The 18,279-nt window shown below is 37.0% G+C and overlaps 1 protein-coding gene across 1 annotated transcript; it reads left to right on the top strand.

Annotated features, from left to right (window-relative positions):
* The first annotated feature begins 2,104 nt into the window (after positions 1-2,104).
* Positions 2,105-15,521, top strand: LOC307126653 (uncharacterized protein). The gene is made up of 3 exons (XM_079817283.1): positions 2,105-2,172; positions 5,876-6,188; positions 14,451-15,521. The coding sequence occupies exons 2-3, from the start codon at positions 5,936-5,938 to the stop codon at positions 15,023-15,025; spliced, it is 828 nt and encodes a 275-aa protein (XP_079673409.1). The 5' UTR covers positions 2,105-2,172; positions 5,876-5,935; the 3' UTR covers positions 15,026-15,521.
* The last annotated feature ends 2,758 nt before the right edge of the window (positions 15,522-18,279 follow it).

Raw genomic sequence — 18,279 nt, 5'->3', positions numbered from 1 at the left:
CTTACTGGAACAAATATTTTTACTGAAGTAAAAAAATAAATAAATAACATTACATAAAAATAAGCATATTTTACATGACAAATATGGTACTTTTAGAAGTAAATAAATTCAAAAATCACCAAATAAATGCATACATTGATAGTTTTTATTTTATCAAAGATACTGATGACATTTATTTAAAAAAAAAAAAATTAAATTTGGGATTACACCTGAGATATTCATGCCCAAATTTGTCCATGAAGGACCAAATAAGGGCTGCTGGTGTTTGAGGGTTAAATACCACCAACACGACGACGGATAACCATCTCTTATTGGCCTGATGAGACGCCTGTTGTTGGTGCTGCTGAGATTGAGGAGAAAAAGAGCAAGAGGAACTTCTGGAAGTGGCTCCACTTGCCTTGTCGCAGAGCTGCCAAATATGACCTGGTACAAATTGAGAAGGAGTACCAGTGTGAGGCTGGATTATATCGAAAACTCACCAATTAACATAGTAAAATCACATGAGCCTGTCCTAATGATACGTTTTGATTAATGGTAAAGTCATGGGAACTTCTGTTCTTTTTCCTTTTTAACAAAGAATCACTGTCCTTAAAGTATTGACTTAAGAACCACAATAAATCATGCTCATATTCACTCTCAATTCAATTTTTATATGGTAAAACTTTTACGTTTAAAAGTAATTTACTGGTCAGGCATTATTGTTAACTCGCAAGCGATTTAAGGAGAAAATTACAATTTGACTCTGTAATCACATTTAGGTAAAGTATTAATTCCGCTGTCACATCTGAGTGCAAAACACTGCTTGGATGCTTTCAAGACAGTTCAAAATAATTAATACTACAATAATAATTTAACGGTTCATGTGTGTTTATTCTTGTTAGAAGCTTTTGGTTTTATCTTACTGATTATGAACATGAATTAATCATGACAAACCAAATTAGTTTTAACTGTAGGTTATTTATTAGGCTATACCATTGATGAAAACAAGAGCTGATACCCAGTGAGCAAACATTTGTCTAGAACACGTCTAAAAGACGTAATTGTTAGACATCCAGAAGACGTCCTCACAGGAGCCAGAATGAAAGTTTTTTATACGTCTTTTCTGGACATTGTATAGACGTCAATAAAAGACATACTACATACGTAATTGTTAGACATCTAAAGGCTGCCAGAATAAAAGTTGTATTAGACTCGTTTTCTGTAGTAGAAATGTCAAAGACTGTTAAAGACCCATATTGACATGGAAATCCCATCTGTGCATATTTGCAAGGATCCAACTTTAAAAAATGTTTACTTAAAAACAGTGGCAGTGAGTTAGTTCTCAGTGAGAAAAACCCAGTTACTCATTGTTAATGGTTGTCATGTCATGAAACTGCAGACACACAGACCATAGACCTAAATTACATTTGAAAGAATATTAATTATATTGAATATTCAATTGAATAACTGTGTTGTGTATATTCTAGTTTTGCATTTTTATATCTTATCAATATAATTGAAATAAACTGCTGTCAGTAATAATAATAAACACTATCAGTGATAGTGATTTATCACATATAATTTAAACATATAATATGTGGAATAAAGATATATGTCAATATATGCATATATTTTTTTACTCTATATGAGCATATTAGGATATTTCATATACGAGACATATTTTATACATACATAAACATATATAATATATGGGATACATTTATATGTAAAAATATGGAATTGTTCCAATTTCTAATAGGTTTCATGATTTTACTTTATATATCGCATATATTGATATTTCATACACATATATTATATTTCCGTATGGGTAGTGGCTGAACCGTCTGGATGAGAAATTAACATAAATACTGTGTATTTAGATGTGAGTCTACATGGAAAAGTAAGTAATAAGAAGTACATCATAAATTATATTGCTTTAATTTTTTTTTTTAACTCTTAATGTGAACTGTATTATTAACTTACCGTTGTGTTATTAAACATATTTCATCAATACATTGAAAATCAGAATTTTGTCATCTTATTTGTATTAATATATTTTATGAACATAAATGTTTGCACTTCTGTGGTTTTAGACTCAGGCCTGGTTGAGCAGGACTTTTATTTTGGTCTTGGTGTATGACGTCATAAGGCTGCGCCGCGCTCGTGCATCTGTTGTGATTCAGCTGAGGAAAGGTTTGTGTTTTAAGTGTTTAAAGTGTTTAAAGCGACGCAGAATGAATGATGTATTATTAAATGTAACACTGCATTGCTTTATCTAACATGTATCAGCGCTGTGTGAGTAAAGTAACAGAATAAACTCAAGAGTAGCAGAAGGAGCGGCTCTTATGAAAGATCATCTCAGTTACAGTTCAGTTTGTCTGCAGACTCCAAAACTTGTCATTGATGTGTTAATATCAAGATCTGAAGTGTAATAACGCTTATATCAGAAATTGCATTACTCGAGATATCAGTTGTTGCCCAAAGGCAGTTTTAAAATGGAAACAATATTTCTCTTTACTTTCAATTGAGAAAGTTGGTCAGTAAGTAATGTTTTTACTGCCAAATAAACTAAAGGTCATTAATGTTAAAATAATGCACATGTATTATCCATGTAATGTGTTTCTTAAGTTTAAAGAAGACTTTAAACACAATGTTATTTTAGTCAAATCGAATATGAAACTCTCATACATTTATTTTGTAATTGTAAATATTCAGAAGACTTCTGGAAGCGGATATCTGTGGTGGTTTTTGATACATTTGACTAAATAATTAAAATAGGAGAGTCTATGATCCTCTTCATGGACTGTAATACTGGATCTGATATAATTGATGACACATTAATGTTAATTATTCTTCTTGGGAAGTTTCATATTCATAAAGATAAAGTAATGCATTTCACTCCTGCATTTAAGTTTTTTATCTTTTTATTATTTAAAATATTTTATGACTCATTGAACTCAATTTCTAGAAATAAGAAGTGTATTAAAACATCTCTCATATTGAAAAAAAATTATTAGCTAAATGTAAGGTTTAAGATCTGTTGTGCGTATTCCCCAACGTCTGTTTGTTTTTTGTTTGATGTCAAATGTCATTGTATGTTTTGTTGGAAAATTGAATAAAAAAAATAAAAATTATGAGAGAACTGGAGCTTTCGACTCTCAGAGTCAATTGAACCAATTGATTCACAGCGATTGATTCAGAGACCCCAGTGAGTCAATGTATCGAAAAATAATGTAGGAACTTTACATGTGGAAAATTTTACTTCCGCATCTAAAAACAGCAAATCCGGAAGTGACATAACGAGAGGGAGTGCAGTGAGGAAAACAATGGATCGCAATGACAGTTCAGACGCTGAGGACATTATAGATGTGTATTAATACTCATATGGCAGACCACAGCCATACAATAATGACACACAATTAGGGACAGGCCAGGATTAGACAGAACAGCGATTAGAGGAGACACATTGTGTGAGGAGAACCAGTGGAGAACGGCAGGTGACTCAGAGAGAGAACAGTGTTAGCTTATAGATATATACTGTATATACGCTAGCTAACGATATGAACATTTCGGTGCACCCCTACCTTTTATATATCAAAAGCTCAAGGGAAAGTTGATTTCTCAGTTCATCACCTCTTTAAAGTGCTAGAGAGGACTCGTGCTCTGCTTGAACTGAGGCGCTACAGCGATCTGTCACGTCACATGTAGGAGCGTCAAAACGGCATTTATTCTTTGAATTTCGTGATAAAATGGACAGAATTGGAAAGATGATGTTGGTTCTTTTTAGAAGTAACAAAGCAATTTATGTGCGACTATTGGATGAGAGGCGCTACAGATTATGTTTAGTGTAGGGAAAAACCGCAGACCTGTAGTGTTGTTTTCGTCAACAAAAAGTATGACTAAATATATTCGTCAACGAACCTTTATAACGTGACGAAAACGAGACGAGACGCAACGTAAATGCTGGTCATGTGACGATGACGAATAAAAACGAGACTAAATGTGGTTCACAAAATAAAAACTATGCTAAAATGTCTCTTCATTTTCGTTGACGAAAATGAGACGAGACGAAAAGTCGTGTTTTTATTTTGCAGTATTTCTGTGCGTCTCATTCAGGGGCTGCATCAGGTGTCACTGCGCAGACGCAGGTGACATCACTCTCTTCAAGCCCCACTCGCGCGGCGTCTCCGGTGAGTGAACGGGTCCGATGGCCGGCCAGTCGGGGTTCGTAAGCCTTTACTCGGACGGTAATTGTTTGTACCGCGGTCGTAAGGTGTCTTCATTATTTACAGGAGCTAGTCAGTGATTTTATTGTCGTCTTAATCCAGAATATCAGTGTTTTTCTCCCACCACCCGTGTAAAAATCTCCGGCCGAATGACCTAACTGAATTACTGTTTGACAAACACCAAGGTCGTGTGGTGCCGTCTGAATCCACATCTCTGAGTTTTCAATCACTTCAGAATTCACGGTTTATATCCTTTTTGGCCACTGCAGAGCACCGTGCGGTTGTGCATCGCTGTTATTTTGATGCATTTTAAAGATCTAGACTTGTATTACTGAAATATTGGCAAGTATTTACAAGAGCAAGATATTTCATCACCGCTCAAACAAAGAAAGAAAGAAAAGCACGTAAACATTTGAAATGTGCCGTTATAACGGCAGCAATTATATATGTTAAAATAACTACAGCATTATGATTACCTCATAAGCGAATCACTTATTTCCGCTCATTTCCATGTGGAATAAAATTACATCCTTTATTTTGAGATAAAATACAAGACAGAAAAACATTTTAACTATAATGTGGGTCTAATTTTAAACATAAATAATTAAATAATAATTTGGATATTATTTTCCTATTAAATTAAATATGCATTTATTCTTAAGACATTTGGAAAAACTTTTATTACATTGAAGTGGAAAATAAAACGGGTGTTGTGGAAATAGATGGGGAGAAATGTGGCCACAAAAATCACAGGAAAAAACACCACAAACCTTAAGAGACATCTCAATGTTTTTATTTATTTTATTTAAATGTATGTGTGTGTACTTGTTTAGTTGGTAAAATAAATATGTTGTAACTTCAAATCAGAGCGTCTTCCGTGTCTGGAATGGATGTATTCTTGAGTCTATAAGGTAACAATAATATAATAAGATAACATTGTTTGAAATGGGTTTGGCTAAAAGAAGATTTTGGTTTTGTCTATAATACGTACTTATACTATATTGACTGGGTTAAATAGAATTGCATTACTAAAAAGAGACTAAAATACAATTTTCATTGACTAAAACTTGACTAAAATAGTCATAGATAATTCTGACTAAAATAAGACTAAAATGCTCAGACTTTTAGTCGACTAAAACTTGACTAGACTAAAAAGAGTATGACTATGACTAAAACTAATAAAAACTAAAATGACTGCTTGACACAAAGACTAAAACTAAAATGAAAACAGGCCGCCAAAAACAACACTACAGACCTGCAAACCCTGGCTTGAGCTACGGGTGATTCATAGGGTCAAATAGAGAAGCTTTTATGTTGCTATTTCTAACTGTCAGCATTATTGTCGCGTTATCTTGCCCTAAATTCAACACGAGACATTTTCTTCACACACCGTATGATTTGCAGTCGGACACGTTTGTTCCGCAGCCTTTTGATTGACAGGACACCATCGGCCCTGATCATAACAATCAGCAGATGGACAATAGTGAAAATATTCCGCTACCAATCATTGGCGATACATCGGTAGTTGAGTTGAATAATAATTTGAATTCTGTAATTTTGAAAAAAAAACCCTATCCCTCTGACTGACTCCATTACTAGTGCGATGAACTACTGAAATGATTTAGTGTGGATTTATTTTTCTTTCTGTTCATTATTCTCATCTTAAACAGGACAAACACTACCCCACTACAAACACACAAAAAACTCCTGCTGAAGCGACTGAGATCCACATGACACACTGTTATAAAATGGAGTTTATTAAAGAGGAGAGTGAAGACCTGAAGATTGAAAATGTATTCAGTTTGAAACATGAAGAAACTGAGGAGCAAACAGAGAAAGAGGAGAGAGAAGACGTGAAGATTGAAGAAACATTGAGAGTGAAACATGAAGAAACTGAGGAACACACAGAGAAAGAGGAGACTGAAGACGTGAAGATTGAGGAAACATTGAGAGTGAAACGAGAAGAAACTGAGGAACACACAGGTTGGTTTCATTCTCAAAGCTGAACTCAGTCATTTGATCATTATTAAAATCTCCAGCTCTACAGAAATGAATTATATTTTGGAAGAATGTCAATAATATTTTCCCTTTAATATTTTACAAAAAATCCCCCAAATACTGAGGTGACCAGATTTCTGAAATGTCATTTGTCATTATCTTTTAATTAAAAAACAGGGACAATATATTTTTGAATGTTTGTTGTTGTTGTGTTATATATTATATTATTATTAACATTAATAATTATTATGATTTAGTTTGATGTTTAGGATTTTTGGTCTGGATTTAATACAATTCAACGCAACCGCAAAAACAAAACAATAAACAATGAAAACAATTAATAGAAGCCTAACCATTGTAAATAACAAGCAGTTCAAAACAATATTATAACACCACTCAACAAAAATTACAAAAATAAAACAACATAAATATAAAAAAACAATTTGACAAATATTTTATAATTGTATTTAATATTTAAATTTTCACAAGTTTATACTATATAAATTACTTTTTTTACTTCAAATGTTTTGTTACGTTTGTGCTTGAAAATAATTCTTACTGTCCTTCATTGGGCTAATTAAGGCTCATTTTAAGCAGAAAGTGTGTGTATTCTGCACATGTTTTTGTTGCAAGTGTAATTGTTTGGGTTTTTTATAGTTCAGATGTGTGGTTATCACTGTGTTGTGACTGCAGAACTTTTGGGGACAAAACAGCACCTGTTGAGGCTCTGTTATAAAGCAGATACAAACAGCATTACTGTAATTTAACATGAACAGTTAGTATGTTTCTACCTTGAAAGCGATAACAATGTTTCTGTTGATATTTGATGATAATGGCGTTCTGCTCTCGGTTACGTTCTTCATGAAGTAGCGGCGCACGCGTCCAAGTAGAGTCAGCGTAGCTCACAGCGCCATCTGCTGGAGAAATAATCACTACACGATTGCTCCTATAACCAGCAGCTGCTCATGTTGGTTGGGTGTTTTTTTTTGCAATATATCTACGGGTTGTTTTGAACGAGCTGTAAAACGGGGACATTTCCGGGGACAGCTCCTGTCAGGGACAGAACACTAAAAATCAGGATTTCCCTGGAAAACAGGGATGTATAGTCACCATAGTAAATACTTAGTAAATATACTAAATATTTACCTCTAAAATAAATTATGCACCATTTATCATCTGCAATATCAAGGTGTAAGCACTAGATGGCTGTATAGCCTTAAATATAAATAGTTGCTGCGGAGTGAGAACACAAGATAAAGTTCATTACTTGTATTGGGTTTTTCCTTTTGATATATTTGTAACCAGTCCTACTGACCCACTCCGAGCGAGATAAGAACTGGAGTATCCGGTGTGGGAGGCGAGCTCTCACAAGGGCGCTAAAGACTATCCGCTAGCACACCTCTTGAGGCAAGGGGGAGTGAGTTTTACACACACAACTCTTACTGGCCTACATCTGTTACATATATAGATCAGTGGCGAGCGGTTTTAACCCGGGTGTGCTGAGTGACGTGTTGTGTCAAAAATGCACCTGTATGTTTGATGAGTTTGAAATAAGCGTGTTCGCCATCGCTCTAGTCAGTGTGTTTGCTGATCAGTTGCTTAATCTCACAGCTAAAAGTGTTCTAATATATTTGTCCATTTTTTGACAAACAAAATATCTGAGTTACTTTTTCAAAAAAGTAACGCAAGTTACTTTTTCACATTTATTTGACTGACAGCTCTCCTGCCCCCATGTTGTGAAAAATAAGTGGAAAGGCGTTGTGTGTAAACATGATGGTTATTGTAGTTCTAGACTAACTCGCACAATAAAGATTCTGTACTCCTCAAAATGAATAAAATCAGTCAAATGCAAAATCAGAGTACTCAAACCTCAAATATATAAATGTTAAATAGAACAAATATTTTTATGCATTTAATCTACCTTTATTGACCAATGTCGTGCTGCTGACCTTTGATGATTCAGTTAAGCCATGAGCAAAAATTACTAGATTTTTTGTTTTTATTGGTAAAACGTTTTTCTCCTGCGTCCTATTCTTCCATTATCCAGAATGGCAGCACATTTATACCTCAGCCTGAGGCCTATTATTTCAATTTTGGTATGAAGGGGTCTTTACATTAGCACAAAAAAGGACTTTTTTTGCTATTAAAAAACAAAACTAAAAAGCAAGCCCAGCCCAGGTGAGAAAAAGTAACGCAAAAGTAACGTAACGCATTACTTTTCTTAAAAAGTAACTAAGTAACTCAATTAGTTACTTTTTAAGGGAGTAACGCAATATTGTAATGCATTACTTTTCAAAGTAACTTTCCCCAACACTGGTGATGACGATACATAACAACAGAGCGGAGGCACCAAAGCTGCTGTGGGTCCGCATACCCAGAACTGCAGATTTGAAGAAAATTGCCGTTGTTTGGCAAATAAATAAATGATAGTTACATGCGTATTACTAACATTTATAATGTGAGCTTTATGGTACACCTCAAACAAGGGAATTTATAGTAATTTACTTTTATATAGTAATTTGCAGCTTATATATATTAGGGATGTACCGACACCATTTTTTTAAGGACAGAGTATGAGTACAGATTTTTTTTCTGGTGCTCGGCGATGCAGATACTTATACATTATACTTTTCTTTTTTTGTGATGCAGTTTTCAAGCACAACACAGTGAGACTAATGAATGTAGGACAGCTTCTTTATTGTTAGGGTTAGGCTTTCTATTGCACACGTAAATAACACTCTGTGGCTCTCGTGCAATCTGGTTGCTGGCGTTTTCAGCGTTTATAAGTTAACGGTCTCTCATTGACATAATCATCCATTAGCTGTTCTGAGTGTTTTTTCTCCTCAAAGTAATGTTATACTCTCTGCCCCTCGGTTTTCACTGGTTACCCGGCAGCCTGAAGCAGAGGTGGAAAGAGTAACAAAATATTCTACTCAAGTAAAAGTACTATTACTTCAATGAAATTTTACTTAAGTAGAAGTAAAAGTACTTGTCTAAAAATGTACTCAAGTAAAAGGAAAAAGTAGCTCATTTAAAATGTACTCAGAGTAAAGAGTTATTTTTTTAACAGCGGGGTGGGGAATCTCCTGTGTAGGGTTGTGGTTGAATGAGATTTTCACAATATGAAAACATCAGTTTCACAGCATCATATTATTCAATTATGGTTATTATTATCACCAGTTAAAATGGCATTAAATTAATGAAAACTTTCTTTTTTTTTTTTGGGTTGAACAAATATATTATTAGGCCTATAACAAACTTGAAACCATTTTTTGTATTTTTTATTAAAATTTCAATAAAACATGTCTAATGAACTAAATAAATTATTATGAATTAGATTAACAACTTTAAGAATAACAGAGTCCTAAGAAATTTTTCTTTTTATGATTTAATACAAATACATTACCAAAACGGTGGTAATCAAATACTTATCCTTTCATTTTTTGGGCAAAGCGCTGCTGTTTTACTAAATTAAACCATGGATTTAAAAATATATTCTTAAATAATGTTTAAATTATGTAATATTATTATTGTTGTTAGTTATTATTATTATTTTGACAAGTATTCTATAGGCCTAAAATAATAATATATTTCTGTCACAATTTCATCTAGTTAAACCGTTTATTTTGACGGGTTTTAGTGAGGACCATTTCAGGGAAGATCTGTTTCAGAGTGTATTTGATAATGGCTTTTAATCAAATAAAATGATGAAAATGTTCATTAGGGGGTCTCAGATCAGCTCTGGAAATGTTCATACTGTATGATCATGCCCAAATATGTTTTTTGAGACGTTAAACAACACAAGCATCGCGTAGGCTACTTAAGTGTAGGCTAGTAGACGAAAAGGCGCTGCTCATTCACAGAGACAGAACAAGCAGATCATATTCATATAGCAGTGTTTTGAGCTTTAATATTCACAGACCATGTCGCTATTTGATTTATTGTACAGCTCTACTTTCGATGTATTCATTCATCCATCAGTTTGCGTGTTTTACGTGACATCTGCGTTATACTGTAATTCCGGGATTCCCTCTGCATCACAGAAAACATTCGGCCTTAAGTTATAAACGTACCTTTATCCGCACAGAGGGATGGTGTTCCTGAACATGTTCTATGTGTTTCCTCCTGTGCATCAACATTTTTTTTGCTAATTTGATATCCTCCAGGACAGGCCCATCGCAAGGGGGGTGCGAGGCCCTGTGCGAACGTGATGTGCGAGGCCCGGGGGTATAGCCTATTAACTGGGGCTCTGTTGCTATAGTGACGAACAATTTGTTGTTTATGTGGATATTTAAGAAAAAAAATCGTATATTCAGTTTAACAGCAGGTTCAAGAAGTTAAATGGTGTAACTGAACTGGGCAGTGCACTGCGCACATTTTTACGCTAAAAATATGTTCTAAATTATGAATGGGTCAAATGCGTTTGCAAAACGCCCTGAATGCACTTGAATTAGTTTGGACTGCTCTCTCACTGAATCATCAGAAGCCATTTCTCAGTCGGTAAAATTATAAACTGACAGTATTGAGAGGACCAGCGCTGTTTTTCAGTATTTCCTCTGTGAAAACGAACAAAATGGATGTCTGACAATTTCGTTGCTTTTTGCAGTTTTCAGATTTAAAAAACGTTTAAAACGTCTCGAGATAGAGGCTTTACTCATTCTGCGGTGCCATTGCTCTCACTGATGCTCCGACAGGCTAGTAATAGTTAGGTTATGCTTATTTAACTTTAATAGTGTTAAATAAAAAACCTTTTGTGCATACCGTCAGATGAAATGCAAGCGTCCATGCAATGCACATGCTTGAATGAGTGCACATTTCTAATATCTATGGTTTGACCCATGTCAGAGGCGGCCAAAAATCTGAAATTTGAATGGACTGGGAATAAATCTCTATGAACTTGATGTGCGATGCCCGCTGACTGACATGTATGCGCATAAATCACCGTCACACGCACAGAGAAATGGGCTATTGCAAGTTACTGCATAATACATTTTTAACAATCAGAATAATAAAGCATCACCATACACACTTTTAGCTATGTTTTTTAAAACTATTATAGTATTTTGAAGGACAAAAACATGAACTTTAACTATTGGCTTTACATCATCAAGTCAGCTGTCGTCTTTACTTTTGCGCGAGGCCCTGTGCGGTCGCACGCTTGGCACAGCCCTTGCGACAGTACTGCTCCAGGACAACACCCGGCAATTTTTTGTCTATATCCAAAGCTTTTCCATACTATCCAGGGGTTCACGATGGCGTTTCGCTTTCAGCTGGGTCTGACGTCTGTCTTGTCCGTCCGTCTCCATCTTTTTGTGATTTTTGCGTTTGTTCTCCCGCCCTTCAATTCAATGCAGTCGTTTCCGGATCGCGTTTCCCCCCCTTTGTATTATTTATTTTTACTCAGTAACGGATGTGGTTTAAAATGTAGTGAAGTACAATACTTCAAACAAAACATACTTAAGTAAAAGTAAAATTACAGATTTTTAAAACTACTTAAAAAAGTAGAAGTACGCAGAAAAACTACTCAATTACAGTAACGCGAGTAAATGTAATTCGTTACTTTCCACCTCTGGCCTGAAGCCACTCGTCAACTGACGCAGGTGGAGCGAAACCCTACCTTTTAGGATGTCTAGTTCAGGCACGGCATCACTATGCCACATCGGAGCAACGTTTCCGTCGCATGTTACACCTCAGACACAGCCCCCTCAAAGACCTCATGTTACTGCTACAGTTTTCCGGCCACCTCATCGACAGTTGCCAGGAGGACCCCATCAGCGTCCTAGCGCAACCACTAAAAAGCGCACACATAAAGCCTGAGATACTCAGGCCGGTGGGCGATCGTTTTACTATAGAACTATAGAGCTGGAGTACTGGAGGACCAACACATCAGACCCCTGGGTTTTGACGACTCTGAGCAGGGGATATACTCTACAGTTTCAATGCCGGCCTCCCAGGTTTTCAAGAATTGTTCCTACGGTTGTCAGTTCACGCAATGGTTCTCTGTCAGGAAATGTGTTCACTGTTACAGAAGGGAACCATAGACAGAGTTCATACCTTCATTCATGGAGACTGGTTCTATTCAATGTATCTTCTTGCTCCCAGGAAGGATGGTGGTTTCCGACCGGTCGACCTGAAAGATGCATACTTTCACGTCACGATTGTTGTTCATCACAGAAAGCTTCTGTTTCAATTTCCTGAATCAATCCTACCAGTTCAAAGTGCTACCAACTGGCTTCCTTGTGCCCCCACGAGACTGCTTTTGAGACGTGCAGAAGTTGTGCTTTTCCATGAACATGAAAAAGAGCTGTCTGATTCCAACACAGACCACTACGTTCATAGGAATGACCCTGAATTCCCACCTAATGTCTGCCTCCCTGTCTAAGGAATGTGACAAACATTTTGCAACTTTTGACTCGCTTTCACCCGGGTGTGTCTTTGCCGTATGAGGTGGTCCTACAACTAATAGGAATGCTAATGGCAGCTACAGTCGTGATTCCCCTGGGTTTACTCCACCTCAGACCACTCCAGTTATGGAACAACGGTTTGTGGCTAGATCCCACCAGACATTGGCATTGACTGATTGTAGTTTCTCACCATTGCATATGCTTTGAGGCGGTGGAGACAGGTAGTTTCTGAAGGGAGGTGTGCCCTGTTTTCCCTCTTGTCGGGAGTTGGTCACGACAGACGCTTCCCACAGGATGGGGGGCAACATTGAGTCTGAGGGGTATTTGGACACTGACCCAGGCCACAGAACATATCAACCGGCTGGAACTGCGTGCAGTGTTCTCTCTGAAGTATTTTATGCTGGTCCTGACAGGCCTCCATGTTCTCCATGTGGATATTTTTGCTTCAGAGATGAACACTCACTGTAGCTTATGGTTCGCAAAGAAGGAAGTGTCCAGTCCCTTGGGCCAGGATCTTACGAATGGCCGAAATGCCTATATGCGTTTCCACCTATCCCTCTGTTATGGGAGACATTACACATGATTTCTGCAACGTGACAATCTGAGCATCTTCAGCTTTTTTCAACGTATACTAGACGAGCGTACATTTCTGCATATAATGTTCCAGTTGGTGGATCTCCTCTTGGATCTCACAGTCTTGTCTGCAGTTTTCGGAAGGGTGCACGCTGTCTGAACCTTGCTCAGAATCCTCACTTTCCTGCGAACTGTGCTTGCGTTGGTTGCTGGATGTCTTGAAGTGTTATGCGAACTCTACTGCTCAATTTAGACCGTATACTGCTCAATTTTACATCAGGTGGGTGGCATTCCTCATGACTATGTTAGTATGTGTCATGCAGTAGTGATTACACTGCCACTGGTGGCCATTAGGAATGAAAACAAATGTTAGTTACGCATGTAACTGTGGTTCTGTGAATTCTGGATGACCGCCTTAATCACTCGGAATGTGCCAGAAAGGTGTTTTCGAGGCAGATTGTTGAGCTACTGTGGCTTATAACCCCCCAGGGCTCAGCAAACGTATCCACGTGTCTTGTCTATATTTTCTCGACCTAGCTGGCTGGCCCTGCGATAATCCAATAGTGTTTACACTGTGGTTCTTTGAGTTCTAGGTGAATGCCAGAGGCAGTTATATGTGTAACTAGCATTCGTCTGGAAGCGGACCGAGACCCATCTTGTTTGGTGCGTACCAAGGTTCGGATGGCAGCGTTCACAAATGTTTCACACATCTTTGAAATCTTTGATCCAATATGCCACAGCAGAATTTATATTCACATTGTACAGATGTGATAGAAGCAAGTGAACCTGCATTCTATTAAAAGCTGAGGTGAAATCAATAAAAAGTTCCCTTACGTAAGAGTCCTGAACATGCTTTACAATAAAATCAATTAAAGTAATTGTGGCATACTCTGTACCCCTGTATGGTCTATATATAAACTGCAATGCATTTAAAATAATACTCACTGAAGAAAGAACATGATTACTTACAATTCTTCCCATACATTTTGCCAGGATAGAAGTCAGTGCAACTGGTCTAAAATTGTCAGGTAGTGTTTCCCTGATGTTTTAGGCATAGGTATTATCGTAGATATTTTCCACATACTGTGTGCTTAATAAGTAATCTCTGACTTTTTTGAATGCAACCAGGAATCCCTCCAAGAACTGAGTTTGGCACCCCTGGCGTATATGATCCAGTATACATGTTATTAGTTTTAATGTTTTGTGTGTCTAAATGTCTGTTGCTTTGTGGCACTAAACTGGGATTAACTTTTATGTTTTTTTGCTTTAGACCTGATGGCGTTGAGAGAGAGTCAAGATCTGAATAAAATGGAAGAGAAAGATCAGGACAGGAAACATAATTTTATAATTGATGAAAAATATTTTAGTTCCTCACAGACTAAAAAAACAACCTCACGTAAAAGGGCTCAAAAGACTATCGGTAATTTCACCTGCCATCTGTGTGGACTAAGTTTCAAAGAGCATGGAAACCTTGAAGTCCACATGAGAGTTCACACTAGAAGGAAGCTTTACCCCTGCCAACAGTGTGGAGTAACTTTCAATCAACAAGGAGCCCTTAAAATCCACATGAGAATTCACACTGGAGAGAAGCCTTACACCTGCCAACAGTGTGGAAAGAGTTTCAGGCAAAAGGGAAACCTTAAAAGGCACATGAGAATTCACTTAGGAAAAAGCCCTTTCACCTGCCAACAGTGTGGAACAACTTTCACTCAGAAAGGAACCTTTAAAGTCCACATGAACATTCATCATAGAAATGACCCTTACACCTGCCCTCACTGTGGAGACGGTTTCAGTCAAGATGGAAACCTTAAAGTCCACATGAGAATTCATTCTGGGGAGAAGTAGAATAAAGGAAACATTTGTACTTTCCAAAAGTATTTATATGTCAAACTGATTTAGAAGCTGTACATACGCCCATTAGTGTTTATGCAAACACAAGTGTGTCAGACTGACTTTGCGTACTAATAAGCTCATGAGATCATGTTAGATGCCTAACTTGTAACAGGAAGATCTGTAAGTGATATGAAACATGTTTATGTGTGATAGTTTAGACTTTAGATTAGGGGATGCAGAAAGCATTGTATAATGATTTATTCATGTGTTACACATCATGTATAATAGGTGTTGAACACTTTAGTTTGTGCTGCAATGTAAGTGCTGACTGGTGAGGGTACACATCTGTCTTTTCTGACACATGGATTCTTTAACCTCTGTGCACCTGATGTGATCTTCAGTGGAAGGTAAAAACTGTTCACATTATCACTAGATCCCACACTGAACCCAAGTCTGTGCTGATGAGTGAAATGATTTACATTAAAGGTCTCATAGAATGCATTGATACAATATTTTAAATTGTTTTCTGATATCTACATAGAAGGGATGTGACTTTGGTAAGGGCAAATACTCCAGATACAGTTTTACATGTCCATTTACAACACTAGAAATTGTCCCTAGAATGAAATGAGGTGTTATTGCCTTATTTGGAAGGGAATAATAATTCATGAATAATAATGTTGAGCTCTGCTCTGATTGGCTCATTTCAGGAGCTCACACAAGTGCAGTTATTCAGCAAACTCAACCACAAACAGCACAAGCGGCTTGTGACTCGTGACAGAACACAGACCAGCTTACATGGTTGTCAGATGCACATGTTTAAGTAAAACACAGGATCGAATACGTGTTCTTTTAACAGAAAAGTTCTGATTGGGGGATTAAAAATGACTGAAATATGGCAATCGCAAGCATGAATGCTCAAACGCTCCTCTTTTTTTCCCCTGACAAAACCTAAGAGTGCTTTTTGTTCTCGTCTTTTTTCGTCAATGATATTGCATGTTTATATAGTCAAAATAATCGTTTAAGGACGTTTGTGTCATCTCGTCTTGTCTTAGTCATGGAAAAAAAGGTTGTCAATGAAAGTTTTTCGTCATATTTTCGTTTACGAAATTGACACTAGTCAGAGCAAATGAACAACTTTGAATAAAATTTGTGCTGTATCCTGTTATAGATAAACATCAGCCATGCCTGTTGACAGTTCTGTTCTGTGGGAAGGCTATGAAAAGTGCTCACATCCCCTGCACAGCCTGGAACATAACATTTATATCCATGATCTGCCATTTTCCTCATCTTCACAATACCTGCAGAACTTCTGTTGATTCGGTGCAGATCCGTGTTAAAACTGCCTGGCCTTGAACATGGGCTGGTTATATGCAAATTTGAGGAGGCGTAGATATTAATGATCCCAACTGTTACGTCACAGTCTGTGTTATGTTGGGATTCGCCCGTTTTTCAGTGGTCTTTTTCAAGCACAAGATTTACAAATGAAGGAGGAAACAATGGTGTGTGAGGCTCATGGTACGTTAGTTCCATGTACAGAGCTCTTATAATTCAACTATGCCAAGATAAATACAGTTTTCCATTCTAGGGCACCTTTAACCAACTGTAATCCCCTGACTACAAGTCATTTGTAAATGTTTATCGACTTGAAAACAAATAAATTACTCTTCTTTAAAACACTTGCATGCAGTTGTGTAATGTAGTGAAGTAATAATACTTTATGACTATTTTTGGGGAGAATCTGTACTTGTGTTTTTATATTTCTGTCAACTTTTACTCTGATACATTTCCCCAAAGCATATCTGTTACTTAAAACAAAAACAAAAAATTGAAACAGACTGAAAAAAAAAAATGGCCAAACAACTGCACGCACAATAGCGGTTAATTTTATTTTCCGGGTTGCGTCCGTTGCTATAGCGGCTGACACGTGGCTCAACACACACACACACACACACACACACACAACACACAGAGACTGGTTTCCAAATGGGCCATTTTCACTGTTGCACAGCGGTTTCCTGTCTGCCTGAGTGAATTGGGTCTGTAGCTCCATATAGCTCTATTTTCTATCTTTCCTGCTGTTCATTTTGTTTAGTATAATTTAATCATCACAATATATCTGATATGATCTAAGTTTGTCTGTCACATTGATCTGACATCGCTAGCTTTCATCTAAATCACTATTGTTAGCACAACGCGCAAGCATTTCGCTAGCCTGTTAACCTGCCATCCATGCTAATGGCCTTTTTTTCAGATCAAACAGCTTGCATTTAATGCATCATTATTCACCCGTGCCAGGGAGAACCACGGATCTTGAGCATGACATCAATGTAGGTTCAGAACAAACAGCTCTCCTACAGAATTAACCCAACAAAGAGTCATATAATGAAAGCCGAAGTCGAGTACATGTTAAACCACGGTCTGGCTCATAGTCGGAGCCCGTGGAGCTCACCGTCTTTACTAGTTCCAGAGGCAGACGGTACCTACCGATTTTGTACTGATTTTCGAAAGGTGAACGCAGTGACTATTAATTGAAACATTACTCACTCCTTCAATGCCAGCAGCATCTCTCCCAGTGCTCGCTATGTCCCGCCTCTCCTGCTATTAATGCAGTATACATATAAGAATAAACCATCTAAAATGCTTTGAATAATCATACTATTAAAACTAAATGTGATCTGATGATTTAAATGATGTTTGCGCTTTCACTAAGGAGGCTATGCGCGTCGTGGTAAATCTGTTCATCATAAACCATCGTTCGTGTCTCTTCAGAAGACTTGGATTTGGATTAGACACTCGATTAGTTTTTTTACGATGCCTTTATGACATTTATTGGATCTTTCAAGTTTGAGAGGATGGCTTTAAATGGAGGGACAGAAATCCCTCCGGTTTCATAAAGAATATCTTCATTTGTGTTTGGAAGTTAAACGAAAAACGACATGATGGTGAGAACATGATGACAGAGTTTACATTTGTGGTAGCCCACTTTGTAAATTTGTGTTTGGGTGAAATATACCTAATAGGTCGACTACAGCAAGTTGAGCCTTGGATAAAACAACTCTATACCGCGAATCATATAATTTCCATCAACGATACATATCCTCATATTTTTATATCATGATATATCGTTTAATGATATATATCGTTACACCCCTAGTATCCGATTACAGATAAACATCAACCATGCCTGTTGACACTTGTTTCTTCACAATACCTGCAGAACTCCCGATGATTCGGCTGTGCAGTTCCACCTGGCCTTGAACATG

Source organism: Gobio gobio, assembly GCF_949357685.1.
Source record: "Gobio gobio genome assembly, chromosome: 5".
Taxonomy (NCBI): Eukaryota; Metazoa; Chordata; class Actinopteri; order Cypriniformes; family Gobionidae; genus Gobio; species Gobio gobio.
Note: the sequence above shows the minus strand (reverse complement) of the source record. Positions and strands in the feature narration are given on the sequence as shown.